The sequence below is a fragment of the Argiope bruennichi genome, chromosome 4 (assembly GCF_947563725.1).
Source record: "Argiope bruennichi chromosome 4, qqArgBrue1.1, whole genome shotgun sequence".
NCBI lineage: Eukaryota > Metazoa > Arthropoda > Arachnida > Araneae > Araneidae > Argiope > Argiope bruennichi.
This window is the reverse complement of record NC_079154.1, coordinates 80,581,634-80,598,776: the sequence shown is the minus strand read 5'-3', so window position 1 is coordinate 80,598,776 and position 17,143 is coordinate 80,581,634. Positions and strand designations below refer to the sequence as shown.

Genomic DNA, 17,143 nt, shown 5'->3' with positions numbered 1-17,143 from the left:
TACATAAGCATACCTTGCAAGTCAATAGTTTGCTATAACTTGGCCTCTAATTGACATAGAAACAAAATATAAGTATCACTGGAAAGAGAAACGTGCCTATTTTTTGAAAGTGCAACAAAAAATAAAAATAAAAATGCGAATTTTCATCCATATTCATATTTTCAACCTAGTCAGATACCTTAAAAACTTTGGTGTAAATTGAACAAAAATATTAATTGCTAACAGAATATTGATGTAATAAAATTAAACTTAATTAAATTTCAGGAATAAGGTTATGATGACATGACAATTATGAAAAAATAATTATCATGTAAAGTTAGTGAATGTGCTGTATTCCTTCCATATTTTCTGAAAACTGTAAAATTTATTCTTATGATGTTAATTATATTAACTACATTGTTATATTCTTATTTCCTCTACAAAAAGTATTCAACGACATTGCATTAAAAATGTTAATAATTCTTCGAAAAAATGAAATTTCTAGAGATTTGTCAGCCATTGCTTTATACCAACGAAAAACACGGCAGAAAAAAATCTAAAGTGTTCATTATGTTGGATCATATGAATGTATTCAAAGGCTTAAAAATGATAAAGAAAAAAAATTAGATTAGTTTTGTAGAGAATTTCAAACAAGATCTTAACTTCAGTAGCAGGTTTCAATAACTGCTATGCTAAAAGGCGATCCTTAATAAGTCAGCTCGGTATTGTGTATTTCAATCGCACTAGAGCTACAGAGACTCATTTTCAGAAGATGGAAAAGATTTCGTCATACGACACCATGACACAAATATCCATATTCTGTCCATGTTAAGCTAAATTACTGCACAGGCAATGCTCTATATTGGCAAGATTGTCTGGATATCAACGTATTAGCAATTTATTTTTGGTAATTCTCAATCAATTAAAAAGGTCAAATAATTCTGTGCTGCAAATTGAACTTGTCATTTCCTTAATTCATATGCTCTATGAATAGGAGAAAAGAATAGAGGACTGAAACAAATCTCTTTCTCTAGTTTCTTTTGATAGTTAGTATAAATTTACAGAAGAAATAAAATACGCTCGATTGAACAAAACATAAGTGAATTTACAGGGAGAGGAGTCGTTTCATTTTATTAAAGACCATGCCTGGAAGCGGTTTGAGAGGCGCAATAGCTCGAAGTTTTATCAATTTTTTTCTTCTTTTATTGAAAAGTTTAGATTTTAATCTTTAAGTAGTATGTCAAATTTTCCACCTCCTGCATCCGCCCTCGGAGGAAGAGACCCCTTTGAAACTGGAACCACCAAACGAATAAGGGATAGGATGGGAAGAGAAAAGAAAACCGAAATGGGCGATAAAAAGAAAAAGGAAAAGAAAAAAATTGAAACTAAGGGAAGGTAATACAATAATACATAAAGATAAGCAAAAATTTGTTTAATTAAATCTCTGTAAATAATACAGCTTTCTAGTATTTGATAGGTTCACTTACATCTCACTATGCTTGTTTAAACTTGAGAACTGAGGATTTTTTCTTTGTTTGGTTTGTTCATATTTCCATTTTGTTTCAGAATTTTAAAAAAGCGTGAACTCCTCTAAGCTGTTATGTAAACACAAATCATACGAGCAATATTGTTTGTTGACAAAGATAAAATGGTCTGTGGGCGGATTTGTTATTCTCTCATATTTATGTATTTATTTTTATAACGCTATGCTCGTAGTGTATTATGGGTAATAAATAAATGAATGGCAGCAGAATATTAAACTGATACATGTGAGTAGAAATGTAATATTTATTTTTGCAAGGTAATATAGCATATTATAATACGTACTGCGCAAGGATATTTATAATCGTATGGTTGAAAGTTAGTGCATTTTTTTTTAATATTGCTTCTCAAGTTATTAATTATACAATGTTTTTTAATAAAGCCTTCTTTTTAAAATTAATTTCTAAAAAGAACTTAATTTCTTCATTTTAGCGTCGCTTATCAATGTAACAATCTTTGAAATTCAACGTTCAGTATTTTTTGTCAGAATACGGTGCAGTGTTTGAAAAGTGTTATTTATATGTTAATTAATTTTTTTATGTTGTAGATAACTACAGTTTAATGTTTTAATACTTATAAAATTCGTATCCGGTAAAAAATAATTTTTGAGGTCATTTCTGTTGACAAAAATCTGCATTCTTTAAAGATTTTTTTTGTTATATCAGTTTTAAAACTTTTAATCATTAGAATTTGTATCATATTATTTTATTTCAGTCATATTTAGCAGGTGGATATTTTTTAATGAAATTTATTCACTTAAAGGCATACTTTTTAATGAAAACTCCTTTTCTATCTTTCAAATGCCCAAGATAGCTTGGCATACTTTTAGTATCTTTATTTGTTTGCAACTACTGACTAAATGTTGCTTTATTTACTGCTTATTTTATTTATCCATTTTGAAACTGAAGAATTTGAGGCTTGTAAAAATTTTTAATCCATGATAAATTTTGAAATTAAAGGGAAGAGGAAATATTGAAACTAAAAATGTAATATCAGTAGAAGCTCATAGTATTTTCTTGGGTGAAAAACATTTCTGCAGCTTTCAAATATTTGCAAAAATTCATTAAATTCTATTACAAATAATTGATAACAGAAACAAAAAAAAGATGAGTTTAATTCATTTTTTTTCTGCTATTTATTCTGTATGTTTTTAACATTTTTAATGTTATTCTTAAATGTGCTTCTATAGCTGGTGGTTAAGTTGTCAGTCTTAGGAAAGCTATATAATGTGTAAGAACACCCAGTTAAATAATCCTAGTAATAATTTGATTGAAAGGGCTTGTAGTCAATATATATATTTGAAATCTAAACTGAACAACAGATAGTTTATTTTTATGATGGTCTTTCAATTATACTAATAACAACAAAAATATATATTACATCTTTAACTGTTCCTTGCATGTATAGTTTTCTAAATGCTGTGAACAGAATTGTTATTAATTGCCATAATTCATTTTATTATCAAACATTAGAATTTCAGATTCTGCAATACATTGCACCTCAAAAAATACAATTAGCTTATTTTTATATAGCGAAATGAGAGAACCGCCAGTCTCTTTACAAGTTCCTACTGTTGAGCCTATTTCCCATTATGTTACTCTTGAAGGGCCTGCAAATGCTCTTGCTACAAACAAGGATGCCTCTCAAGTTGTTGTGGCTGGAAGAAATGGTACTGTAGTATTTTAAATGTAGAAATTCTTAATTTATTTCTGATAAAAATATGTAGTACATTGTTTCTTTAATTATCAATCCCAGGTATTATGATTCAGTCCACATCATTTTCTCCAAAAGACAACTTTTTTTTTCTTTGTATCGATTTCCTTTTATGAAAAATAACAAAATGAGATAGAATATTTCAAATTTTTCTCTGGTGATATAAAATTTCTCTATTATTTCTTGATCAAAAAATGAAGCAAAAACAAGTAAATAACCACCCTAGCAATTTATATTGTATGTTGAAGCAACCATAGATGATATTTTTATTGTCACATAATTCAGCAAATATGCAAAGTAATCAATATTAAGGTAACAGATATTATGAAATTAAATAGAAAAAACTTTGTTTCAAAGTTTAAAATATATTATTAAAATGCTTTGAAGTTTATTTTATTTTTATTTTTTAATTAGTAATATCGATTTTAAAAACAGTCAAAGTTAGGGGGTGTAAAATCATTTTCAGTCTCTAACTTCTAAATTATTGAAACTATAAAAAATTTTTAATACATTGTTGTTCACTTTATTTTTATATCATCAATAATAATGAAGTTATAGAGAGATAAAAATACCAATCCTCCCCATCAATTTATAATGCTTTTGAATTGGATGCTCTATCTGCAAACTCATCAGCAATTTTTATTCTTGTTTTAATATATCTCAGGCTGGTTAAAATCCATTCAAAATTATTCTAATTATTGTGCTTGCAACAAAATTTAGATAAAACATATACATGTATAAAATATAGAAGATCAGCACAAATTTTTATGAAATAAAGTTATGAGAATCATTGCAATTGATCTAAAATCTAGAACCCACTGAAAAGTGGGGAATTATAACTTTTTATTAATTAAGATAATTCGTGATCAGATATAATAACTAGCTGTGATTTAATTTGTTCTTATGAATTATATGTCTATGTTAATGTATAATCATAAACTTTTATTTTTCAGTTTTTAAAATTTTCAATGTTGAATCTACAAGATTTGTTGAAAAACTGAATCTTCGTACTGGAAAAAATGTTGATCTTAGTTATAGTTGTGCAGATGTGGTTTGGAATCCAGTGGATGGTAAGTATTAAACCTTGATTTCAAATAAATCATATAGTGTTTATATTACATGAAATTTTAGTTGAAATTTAATTTTAAAATAAATTATATTCTCTTTTTAAATTCTGGAGTAACATACCCTGTATGTCAATAGACATTTTTTTTTTTTTTTACTTTGATCATATTTTTATGTAGTTGAAATTAACTCCTTATCTTATTTCAGTATATTACTTTATAATCTATCAGATATTTTTAATTAGTATTATCATTAAACTTTAGAAGCACAAATCTTCATGCACACAAAGAATAATAATACTTTTAATTGCATTAATTTTTTAAAGATGTTTCAAAGAGAGTGATGGGAAAAACATAAGCAGTTCCATTAATTCTCACTAACTATTTATGATATATTGATATTACAATAATTCTAAGTGAGTTTATTATTACATTAATTCTAATTAAGTTTATAATTACAATAATTCTGAGTTTATAATTACAATAATTCTGAGTTTATAATTACAATAATTCTAAATGAATTACTATTAGGTTTCTAATATGTATTATTATGGTAATACTTTTCTTATGTATTTGTTTCTTTATTCATTCGTTGAACTCTTTATCCTGTTAACAGTGCTAGACTAAATTTCATCTATCTTTGATTTCCTCCTCTCATTGAAAGATTCAGGAACAGAACAATAACTTAGTGTACCTACTTTGTTTTGTATTCCATTAAAATCAATATTTTTAAAATTAATTTTAATAAAGTTTTGCATTTTCTTTTTATTTAAGACCTTAATAATTTAAAATTTTTAATTTCTTTAATTTAAATGTTACTATTGATAATAACTTTAGAATTTACAAATAATAGCAAACATCAAATTCATTATAAGTTTATTATCAGTAATATTTGAATTTTTTTAGTTTTATAATGTTGAATAAAATATTCTTATTTCTTATACTGAATTGAAATAAAATCACCATTAGCTTTTTTTTTTTTTTGTGCACTTTGAATTTTTATTTATATTTAACTAATAGTTATCCTTTTGAGAGAAAATACTTCTGAACATATTTAACTGGTTATTTCTCTCATAATCAAAACCATTTTATATTTATCTTGTGATATTATTCATAGTGTAGTAAAAGTTTTAGTTCTTATAAAAACCAAATAACATTTATGGATTTTTCAATAAATACTATATATAATATTTTCTTTTAATTTAGATGCAGTTCTTGCAACTGCAGCAACAAATGGCTCAGTTGTTACATGGAATCTCAGTTCATCATATAAGCAAGGTTAGCTTGTTATTAAAAATTCTTAATTCTAAATATTTCAATGTAATTTTATTTATGTGTTTTCTATGTAATTTTATTATGTGTTTTCTTCTTTTTTCTTTTGTTATATCTTCTTTTATTCATACCATAGTTTCTAAAACATGGCCTATTCATAATTAAAGAATACCTCCATTTTTTACTATTGACTTTATTTCGTACAAAAAAAAGCTTAAAACATTCAAATTTTATATATTTATTCAACTTTTTATTTCTGTTCTATGTTTTTTAACCATAATTTATTAAATTTCAATAAAAACACATTTTAATCAATCACTTGTATTAAAAATTCATTTGGCAGATGTGTACATAGCATGTTATAGTGCTAGAGGTTAATTCTAAATGAAATGTTGCCAATTATTGTATACAGTATTTTCCTTGAACTAAAAAGAAATGGTGTGTGTATTTCATTTAGTCTTTAATGATGTTATGGATGTTTATTATGCTTATGATACTTATATATATCTTGACAAGTTTTTATTTCTTTATTACCCAATCTGATGTGTATTTCATTATCTGTTCAAATTACACCTGTTTTTTATATATATATATTTACGAGTTACTTTTAAAATTTGTTTATTTGGAAATTCTGAAAATTTTATTTCCTTTTCTTTATAGAAATGAAATTTCAAGATCATAAAAGAACTGTTAATAAAGTCTCTTTCCATACTACTGAACCCCATTTTTTATTAAGTGGCTCTCAAGATGGTACTATGAAACTATTTGATTTACGAAAAAAAGAAGCAACAAGTACTTTTTATAGGTATTAGTCTATGACATATTTCAATATGGAATTATTATTTTTAATGTAATTAATTAATGAAAAAAGTTTGCTTAAATTATCCCTCTTTATAGTTGTTAGATAATTTAGTTTGTTTTATTTATAAAAATAGGACCGTTTTTTTTTTTAATTAAAAAAAATATATCTGCTTTGTTGATCAGTTGTAACTTCTACTGTAAGTTATACATTTTACTATTTTTAAAAAGTAAAAGTTGTTGTATTTTTATAATGTTTTTAAATAATGCCATAAATTCCTATTTAGTTTTTATATATATGAACATATTTTAACGTAGATCAATGATTATTATGATTCCTTTTCTGATGTCAAAAAAATATATTATCACTAGGAAAATTTTGTTATGGCCTCAAAATTCAAAATTGTTGAAAAAGTGAGATTAATTATAAATAAAAAGATATAAATTAAAATTATTTTCTTACCAAATTTCAATAATATGTTTAAAGTCAGACTCCTCTTTTTCTCTGAAATGTTGTAGAATCTCAAAGATGTTTTTCTTCAGTTTTTTCATAACTATCAATTTTTTTTTAGATTGTTTTGTCACAGTTTATGGAGCCTTAACATAAATGATAAAAGATTTTCTTTTAATTTTATCCTTTTCTTTTTTGTATCTTTATGTTATAAATCTTTTGATTTATTTGTAGTTCATTAGCATTCATTTTTCTTTCTAAAAGTCAGTCAGAAAGTGTTAGAGATGTACAGTTTTGTCCCCATCATTACTTCTCATTTGCTGCTGTTCAAGAGAGTGGCTATGTTCAGTTATGGGATCTACGAAGAACTGATCGCTTTGAGCGTCAATTTGCTGCTCACAGTGGTCCTGTATTTACTTGTGACTGGCATCCAGAAGAGAAATTTATGTTTGCAACAGCTGGAAGAGATAAAACAATCAAGGTATATCTTCATTTTGTAAATGTTTTGCATTTATTTTTACATTTTATACATCCTTATTGCTTACCTTCAAGCACTCACAAGATCTGACTTCTACTGTTTCTTATTTGCTAAACTATGAAAGCTGAACGTATATTTTTCAAATCTGTCCTGATTGCAATCTTAAAATCTTGTTATGTTTCCTTGAAAGGTGTCCTTTATACTCATTTACTTGCATTTTTTTTTTTGAAGTATTCTATTTTTAACTTATAAAGATCACCCTGTAACTGACATTCTTTGCATTTGCTATTCTATATTTTGTGGTATTGATGGTAGTATATCTAACCTAATTTTAAAGTTTGTTCCATGATTTTTGAAATATCCTGTATATATATCAAATTAGACATTCCATCTCTGATTGTATAAGCTGTTTGTTGTCTCAGTGCCTAATTTAGTACTTTTACAAATGTTTAATTTTCTTGAATTCAAACTATGTTCCTTAAATACAACTCTTTTAAAAATTTCAGATATGGGATACAAGTTACAAAGAAAATTTGGAACATTGCATACAAACCATTGCATCTGTATCTAGGGTTAAGTGGAGGCCTAACAAAAAGCATCACATTGCCAGTAGCTCATTAGTTGTTGATTTCACTGTTAATGTTTGGGATGTAAGGCGGCCATATGTGCCCTTTGCATCTTTCTGTGAACATAAGGATGTTGCTACAGGTAAAATTATTTCTGTAAAAAAAATTTTCAGAATTTATGCAATTATAGAAATCATACATAAATGTGAAATTTATTGTAAATTTTCTTTATTTGCATGATTTCTATTTAACATTCATGAAAAATTTTAAGCAGCTTTTAAAAATTTTTACATTTGGGGCTATTGGAGCATTTGCTACATTTTTGCATGGAAACATTAAATAAGTCCTGGGAAATTTAAAAATAGTAGCCATTAACATTATTTTTAATCAAGTACAGCAATAATTATCATGCACCACTTTTCCTTGCATTTTATTCTTTTTTTTGTTTATATATGCTATTATTTAATGATTTTTTATTAATATTTCATTTCATTTTTAACTGTTTGGTTAACCCATCTTTTTTAAAATTTTATTTCTAGAATCTGCTTTATTACAATGAAATATATTTTTATTTAATAAAGTTTATAATGATAAATAAAGAGTAAAAACACATGTAATAGTAAAATTATTTTACATCTTGAAATCTCTCTGTATAAAAATTTGCATGCCTTCCTAATTTATATGATATTTCAAATATGTTTACTATTCCCTTAAGCCAGTGGTTTCCATCTCTTAGAAATATGTGGACCACTAAGCCTGAAATTGAACCTTGTGCATACAAATCTTCTGGGGGGGGGGATCGTTGATTTCCTCTCGTAAAATTTATGCAGGTGGGACTGTGAAGTGTTTTCTTGAAGAGTCCATGTACTTTTCTGATTATTTATCATTGATGAATATTTATTTGTCACATTTAAGTATACATAGATTATGAAAATTGATTTTTATCATATTTTAATAATAATTATTTCAAACATTTTTATGATTTTTTTTTTTTTTTTTACTTCCATACTCATACATAGGTGTGCCATATTTAAATATACATTTTCGCAAACATTTTTATAAAATTTTAATTCAGCATGTGATAGTCATTGAACTTGTTCGGCCTCATTCAATAAATAAGATTTTCAAAATCCCCATTTATTTTCAGCTGTTTCTTATGTGCTGTTGAGCTTTTTCGTGGACCACTGATTGGGAACCATTGCCTTAAGCTAATAATGTAGCTTTTTATTTAAACTAGATATCTAATCTTGAATTGCATTTTAGTTTGTAATTCATCAACAGGTTTTGCTTGGAGGACTCATGATCTTCTGCTTACTACTAGCAAAGACTGCACTTTATATCAGCACACATTTAAGGATGCCTCTCGACTAGCTGATCGTGCAAATCCTGTTGGTTTGGACATTAATCCGCGTGGTGATATGTCATATGCTTACAATCAGAATATTTTCAAAGATTGTACTCTTAACGTCAAAGGACCAACCCAAGCTCCAAGATTATTACATATTGGAAGGAAATTACCATCAATGCAAGAAAGATTTCGATCATCTTTAAGTGCATTAACAGTTTTGATGAATGGGCATGAGGCAGGTATAAGTTTCTCTTATCAGGTGATTGAGGTCAGTCTTGCATGTTAGTTTGCATGCCACTGTAAGTTTCTTTTGGTGTGTTGTCTATTTTTATAAAAATCTATTACTCTTATATGCCTTGCTTTCTTAGTGAGAAACATTTATGATTATATAAAAAGAAAATTTTCAATGAATTGTTAATCATTTAGTTTTTTTTATACCCATTCTGTATAATTTAAACATAATGCATATAGATATTTTACTGCAAACAATTTAATGCCTTTTAAATTTAACAAAAAAAAAAAAATCCTTTTTTCTTCTTATTGATTTTTTTATTAATATTTAGTATCCTTTCCATGATTATTTTTTAATGATCTTTTTGGACTATTTTCTTTATAATACCTTATTTACTTCAATTAATTCTTCTTTTGAATTCTAATGCTAATTTTTTTATCTACAAAATAATCCTATTATGCAGGCATTCATATAGATGTATGTGAAAAGTGTGCAGATGTTGAATTAAAATTAAGTTGAAATGTTAAAATGAATTAAAAGAAATAAAATTTATTTAGCATGTTGATATAATGTATAATTATCCACTGGTCAGTTGTATCAAGTGAATATTTATGAATTCTAAACAAGATTCCATTAGGTAGAAAAAAGCAAGTTTGAAGAGTTTTTCTCTTTTTTTAGAGTACAGTTTTTGTATTTGAAGAATAAATGATCTATTAATTTAATTAAATTACTAAAGTTTCCAATTGAATCAAAATTTTAATATAACTGAACTTTTTTTGCAAAATATAAAGCTTTAATACCATTTTCACGTATTATTTCTTAAAATTTCTTTGAAAAACTATGAGACTTTGGTAACATTTATATATTTGATTTTTCTTCTTCTATAGTCTTTAAAGATGGACTGGTTTATTGAAACTGCAAAAAGATATTCACTACATGGCAAATCATTACCTGATCTCTGTGAACATAATGCGAATGTAGCATCTCAGCTGAATCGCCCTCAAGTAGCACAAACTTGGCTGATATTGAAATTGCTATACACATCTGGATCAATACTCATGTCTGAGTATTCTCACATGATGACACAAGATAAGCTACCAGATGATAAAGGTAAATCTTGAGATATTTGCTCTTTGATAAGGTTTTAGTTTTTTAATGTTTTTGTTTACAGATATTAATTTGATAATTTAATGAGATATGTTATGATATATTTTTTATTCAGTGTTCTATGACAGAATTCAATAGTGAATTTTAATTATCCAATATGTTATATATTCATCCTTGTTTCATTCTTTTATATTTGACTTCGAAGTACCATTATATTCATAGTTTAAAATGTTATACTTGAATATAATATTTTCTTTCTCATTAAAAAAAAATGTTTTTACTTTTATTCAAAAATATTGGCTAATATTTTTAATTTTTTCAATTTGCTACATCTTTTTAAAATTTGCATAGAAAAATTGCTAATAAGAAACACAGGAAAAAAGTTGTTGAAATTTATTTACTGCATTACACTTTTTCTTGCAATATATAGATATGATTTATATGCTGATAAAAATGCTTTAATTTCTTTAAATTTTAAGTCCCTCTTGAGAATGAATGACTGATTAGATAATTTGGATTATTTACATTATATTTACTATTAGCTGCTTTTGGCAATCAGTTAGTTTGCTGAGGAAAGGAGTAACCTTCTCTCAGTTAAAGTTTTCTTTTCGATTTTTCTTTTCAATTAAATCTTTTCTACATAACTTACTGTTTCATGACTCTTCCAAGAAAATATCTCTAAGCATCAGTTTGTAATAGATATCAAATATGTTATTTTATTACAAGGATTTTGTTCAATTCATTGAAAATCCTTATTAATTCCAATTAAAAACACAAAGTTTTGGGAAAAATGTGGAGAATTTTTTTGGTGTTTTTGCTTTTTTTTATTCATCAGCAGCTGGCTTGTTGGGAATATTGATTATATTTAATTCAGTTGAATTTTTTAGATATAACTTCATGTCCACAGATTCCTTCAAATTGTTAGACATGAAAGTCGTGTTGTTTTAATTATCTTATGTACATTTTTTGTTCATTGCATATATGAACTTTTCTAATGCATATCAATGCTATAACATAACAGTACTATTAAAAATGTAAATGTGTTGATCATTTACCTTTCTTAAACTACACAAATGGTAAGCAGAATCTTTTTTTTTTTTTTCCTTCTTTTTTGCTTTCAATGATTGATGATTGAGTATTTAATTGAACAATTGAATTTCAGGGCAATAATATAATCTATTGTTAAAACTGAGGGATTTTTTTTTTTAATTTCTCAAAATTCAGGGAAAATTTGCATTATTGTTGTCAGAAAGAAATAAAAAAAAATGAAATGATTTAAAATTTATTTCTGTGCAGTAATATTTTTGGAAGTTATCACAAATAAATACCATAATTAATTTTAATTTTGAATTTATTAAATTTTTAATAAAAATTTTAAAAAAAACTTTGAGTTGCATATTCCTACCTTCCAAGATATATATTTGTTAAAATTGTAGTCACAGGCTGAATGGTCTGGCCTGTAAAGTCACCTTTATTATTTGTAGAGATTTTATCATTCATACTTGCAATTGATTAAAAGGTTTTATTCAACTTTTTATTCCACCTGTCTTCCATTGGGTCATTTTTGAGATATTCTAATCATATTTTGATTATTACTCAGTGTTTTGCCATTTCAGTAAATGATTTAAAATCGGATGACTACTATTCTGATTGTTGAAAAAGGAAAAAAAGACATATAATAGATGTAATCAAACCATGTTTCAAATAGATGAATAGTTTTTAGTGCTATTCAATGACTAAATCCATTCATCTCATTTTGATTGTTCATTCTAAAAAAATCAAATAACCTTACTAGTGCACAATGGCTTTAACCATGGCTTTTTCAATCTTGCTCACATTTTAGAAAAAAAAGAAAAAAATCAATTTGTATTATGTTTATCGTACATTATTTCATAAAATGTTACTTATGTTAGTTAGATGTTGGAATGTTTACCTATTTTTTTATTTCATACTATCAAATATTGGCTGTGTAAATAAATGAATGGGAATTTTGTGTATAGATAGATAGTTTTAGAACACTCTTGTTTTGAAAACATATAGAAAGCACCTAACTTATATTGTTTTCATTGTTTGGATTTGCACTTCAATTATTAAAAAAAAATTATGGGCTAGTGATTTAATTTTTATTTTTATCTCATTTTAAAAATGAAAGGACAATATGCATAGTTAAGTCATATTTTATTGTATTATGTTCCTAAGGCAGAAATGTTTCACAAACAAAAATATGTGCCATAATAGGAATGAAACTTTGAAAGAACAAGTGTCAAATGTATTTGACAATAGGTTCATTCAAATGATTTTTTGCACTCAAAAATATGCAATGTTTAGATTTTCTGGTTAAAATTGATGAAAGCCAAGTTCATTATCAGTGGAACTTGTCATAGAACCTGTGAACAGGCAAAAAAAAAAAAAAAAAAAAAAAAAAGATCAATGCATCATATGCATTCATTTAGAAATATTAGAATAGCTTGATTATGTCAAGAAACTCGATTTATGGACCCTTCTTTAGCGTAAAGAAATTCATTTGACACAAGGAATTAACATCTATGATTCACTTTTGAAATGTTTGATTGCTGGCAATAAAAAGTGGATAGCATGTAACAAAATTAATGAAATTGTGGTCGAAGTATGATGAACCAGCCTAGATAACATCAAAAGATTGTGTGTTCTGTTTGCTGAATTTATAAAGGAATTCTGCACTTTCATCTTTGATTAAAAAAAAAAAAAAAGATCAATGCATCATATGCATTCATTCAGAAGTATTAGAATAGCTTGATTATGTCAAGAAACTCCATTTATGGACCCTTCATTAGCGTAAAGAAATTCATTTGACACAAGGAATTAACATCTATGATTCACTTTTGAAATGTTTGATTGCTGGCAATAAAAAGTGGATAGCATGTAACAAAATTAATGAAATTGTGGTCGAAGTATGATGAACCAGCCTAGATAACATCAAAAGATTGTGTGTTCTGTTTGCTGAATTTATAAAGGAATTCTGCACTTTCATCTTTGATTAAAAAAAAAAAAAAAAGATCAATGCATCATATGCATTCATTCAGAAGTATTAGAATAGCTTGATTATGTCAAGAAACTCCATTTATGGACCCTTCTTTAGCGTAAAGAAATTCATTTGACACAAGGAATTAACATCTATGATTCACTTTTGAAATGTTTGATTGCTGGCAATAAAAAGTGGATAGCATGTAACAAAATTAATGAAATTGTGGTCGAAGTATGATGAACCAGCCTAGATAACATCAAAAGATTGTGTGTTCTGTTTGCTGAATTTATAAAGGAATTCTGCACTTTCATCTTTGATTAAAAAAAAAAAAAAAGATCAATGCATCATATGCATTCATTCAGAAGTATTAGAATAGCTTGATTATGTCAAGAAACTCCATTTATGGACCCTTCTTTAGCGTAAAGAAATTCATTTGACACAAGGAATTAACATCTATGATTCACTTTTGAAATGTTTGATTGCTGGCAATAAAAAGTGGATAGCATGTAACAAAATTAATGAAATTGTGGTCGAAGTATGATGAACCAGCCTAGATAACATCAAAAGATTGTGTGTTCTGTTTGCTGAATTTATAAAGGAATTCTGCACTTTCATCTTTGATTAAAAAAAAAAAAAAAGATCAATGCATCATATGCATTCATTCAGAAGTATTAGAATAGCTTGATTATGTCAAGAAACTCCATTTATGGACCCTTCTTTAGCGTAAAGAAATTCATTTGACACAAGGAATTAACATCTATGATTCACTTTTGAAATGTTTGATTGCTGGCAATAAAAAGTGGATAGCATGTAACAAAATTAATGAAATTGTGGTCGAAGTATGATGAACCAGCCTAGATAACATCAAAAGATTGTGTGTTCTGTTTGCTGAATTTATAAAGGAATTCTGCACTTTCATCTTTGATTAAAAAAAAAAAAAAGATCAATGCATCATATGCATTCATTCAGAAGTATTAGAATAGCTTGATTATGTCAAGAAACTCCATTTATGGACCCTTCTTTAGCGTAAAGAAATTCATTTGACACAAGGAATTAACATCTATGATTCACTTTTGAAATGTTTGATTGCTGGCAATAAAAAGTGGATAGCATGTAACAAAATTAATGAAATTGTGGTCGAAGTATGATGAACCAGCCTAGATAACATCAAAAGATTGTGTGTTCTGTTTGCTGAATTTATAAAGGAATTCTGCACTTTCATCTTTGATTAAAAAAAAAAAAAAAGATCAATGCATCATATGCATTCATTCAGAAGTATTAGAATAGCTTGATTATGTCAAGAAACTCCATTTATGGACCCTTCTTTAGCGTAAAGAAATTCATTTGACACAAGGAATTAACATCTATGATTCACTTTTGAAATGTTTGATTGCTGGCAATAAAAAGTGGATAGCATGTAACAAAATTAATGAAATTGTGGTCGAAGTATGATGAACCAGCCTAGATAACATCAAAAGATTGTGTGTTCTGTTTGCTGAATTTATAAAGGAATTCTGCACTTTCATCTTTGATTAAAAAAAAAAAAAAAAGATCAATGCATCATATGCATTCATTCAGAAGTATTAGAATAGCTTGATTATGTCAAGAAACTCCATTTATGGACCCTTCTTTAGCGTAAAGAAATTCATTTGACACAAGGAATTAACATCTATGATTCACTTTTGAAATGTTTGATTGCTGGCAATAAAAAGTGGATAGCATGTAACAAAATTAATGAAATTGTGGTCGAAGTATGATGAACCAGCCTAGATAACATCAAAAGATTGTGTGTTCTGTTTGCTGAATTTATAAAGGAATTCTGCACTTTCATCTTTGATTAAAAAAAAAAAAAAAGATCAATGCATCATATGCATTCATTCAGAAGTATTAGAATAGCTTGATTATGTCAAGAAACTCCATTTATGGACCCTTCTTTAGCGTAAAGAAATTCATTTGACACAAGGAATTAACATCTATGATTCACTTTTGAAATGTTTGATTGCTGGCAATAAAAAGTGGATAGCATGTAACAAAATTAATGAAATTGTGGTCGAAGTATGATGAACCAGCCTAGATAACATCAAAAGATTGTGTGTTCTGTTTGCTGAATTTATAAAGGAATTCTGCACTTTCATGTTTGATTAAAAAAAAAAAAAAAAGATCAATGCATCATATGCATTCATTCAGAAGTATTAGAATAGCTTGATTATGTCAAGAAACTCCATTTATGGACCCTTCTTTAGCGTAAAGAAATTCATTTGACACAAGGAATTAACATCTATGATTCACTTTTGAAATGTTTGATTGCTGGCAATAAAAAGTGGATAGCATGTAACAAAATTAATGAAATTGTGGTCGAAGTATGATGAACCAGCCTAGATAACATCAAAAGATTGTGTGTTCTGTTTGCTGAATTTATAAAGGAATTCTGCACTTTCATCTTTGATTAAAAAAAAAAAAAAAGATCAATGCATCATATGCATTCATTCAGAAGTATTAGAATAGCTTGATTATGTCAAGAAACTCCATTTATGGACCCTTCTTTAGCGTAAAGAAATTCATTTGACACAAGGAATTAACATCTATGATTCACTTTTGAAATGTTTGATTGCTGGCAATAAAAAGTGGATAGCATGTAACAAAATTAATGAAATTGTGGTCGAAGTATGATGAACCAGCCTAGATAACATCAAAAGATTGTGTGTTCTGTTTGCTGAATTTATAAAGGAATTCTGCACTTTCATGTTTGATTAAAAAAAAAAAAAAAGAAAAAAAAGATCAATGCATCATATGCATTCATTCAGAAGTATTAGAATAGCTTGATTATGTCAAGAAACTCCATTTATGGACCCTTCTTTAGCGTAAAGAAATTCATTTGACACAAGGAATTAACATCTATGATTCACTTTTGAAATGTTTGATTGCTGGCAATAAAAAGTGGATAGCATGTAACAAAATTAATGAAATTGTGGTCGAAGTATGATGAACCAGCCTAGATAACATCAAAAGATTGTGTGTTCTGTTTGCTGAATTTATAAAGGAATTCTGCACTTTCATCTTTGATTAAAAAAAAAAAAAAAGATCAATGCATCATATGCATTCATTCAGAAGTATTAGAATAGCTTGATTATGTCAAGAAACTCCATTTATGGACCCTTCTTTAGCGTAAAGAAATTCATTTGACACAAGGAATTAACATCTATGATTCACTTTTGAAATGTTTGATTGCTGGCAATAAAAAGTGGATAGCATGTAACAAAATTAATGAAATTGTGGTCGAAGTATGATGAACCAGCCTAGATAACATCAAAAGATTGTGTGTTCTGTTTGCTGAATTTATAAAGGAATTCTGCACTTTCATGTTTGATTAAAAAAAAAAAAAAAAGATCAATGCATCATATGCATTCATTCAGAAGTATTAGAATAGCTTGATTATGTCAAGAAACTCCATTTATGGACCCTTCTTTAGCGTAAAGAAATTCATTTGACACAAGGAATTAACATCTATGATTCACTTTTGAAATGTTTGATTGCTGGCAATAAAAAGTGGATAGCATGTAACAAAATTAATGAAATTGTGGTCGAAGTA

At 26.9% G+C, this 17,143-nt stretch overlaps 1 protein-coding gene across 4 annotated transcripts in view; it reads left to right on the top strand.

Moving 5' to 3' along the window:
• The first annotated feature begins 1,024 nt into the window (after nucleotides 1–1,024).
• The window catches only part of LOC129965794 (GATOR complex protein WDR24-like), a 29,350-nt gene continuing 13,231 nt past the window's right edge, over nucleotides 1,025–17,143 (top strand). Inside the window, exons 1-9 of one of the 4 annotated variants that reach the window (XM_056079980.1) lie at nucleotides 1,025–1,374; nucleotides 3,054–3,190; nucleotides 4,188–4,304; nucleotides 5,505–5,576; nucleotides 6,231–6,375; nucleotides 7,084–7,300; nucleotides 7,804–8,005; nucleotides 9,127–9,446; nucleotides 10,331–10,553. In XM_056079980.1, coding sequence (XP_055935955.1) covers nucleotides 1,217–1,374; nucleotides 3,054–3,190; nucleotides 4,188–4,304; nucleotides 5,505–5,576; nucleotides 6,231–6,375; nucleotides 7,084–7,300; nucleotides 7,804–8,005; nucleotides 9,127–9,446; nucleotides 10,331–10,553 — 1,591 coding nt within the window. In that variant the 5' untranslated portion in view covers nucleotides 1,025–1,216. Of the gene's footprint in view, nucleotides 1,375–1,609; nucleotides 1,840–3,053; nucleotides 3,191–4,187; nucleotides 4,305–5,504; nucleotides 5,577–6,230; nucleotides 6,376–7,083; nucleotides 7,301–7,803; nucleotides 8,006–9,126; nucleotides 9,447–10,330; nucleotides 10,554–17,143 lie in introns of those variants that run through there. The other 3 variants (XM_056079982.1, XM_056079984.1, XM_056079983.1) reach the window with 3 other exon arrangements.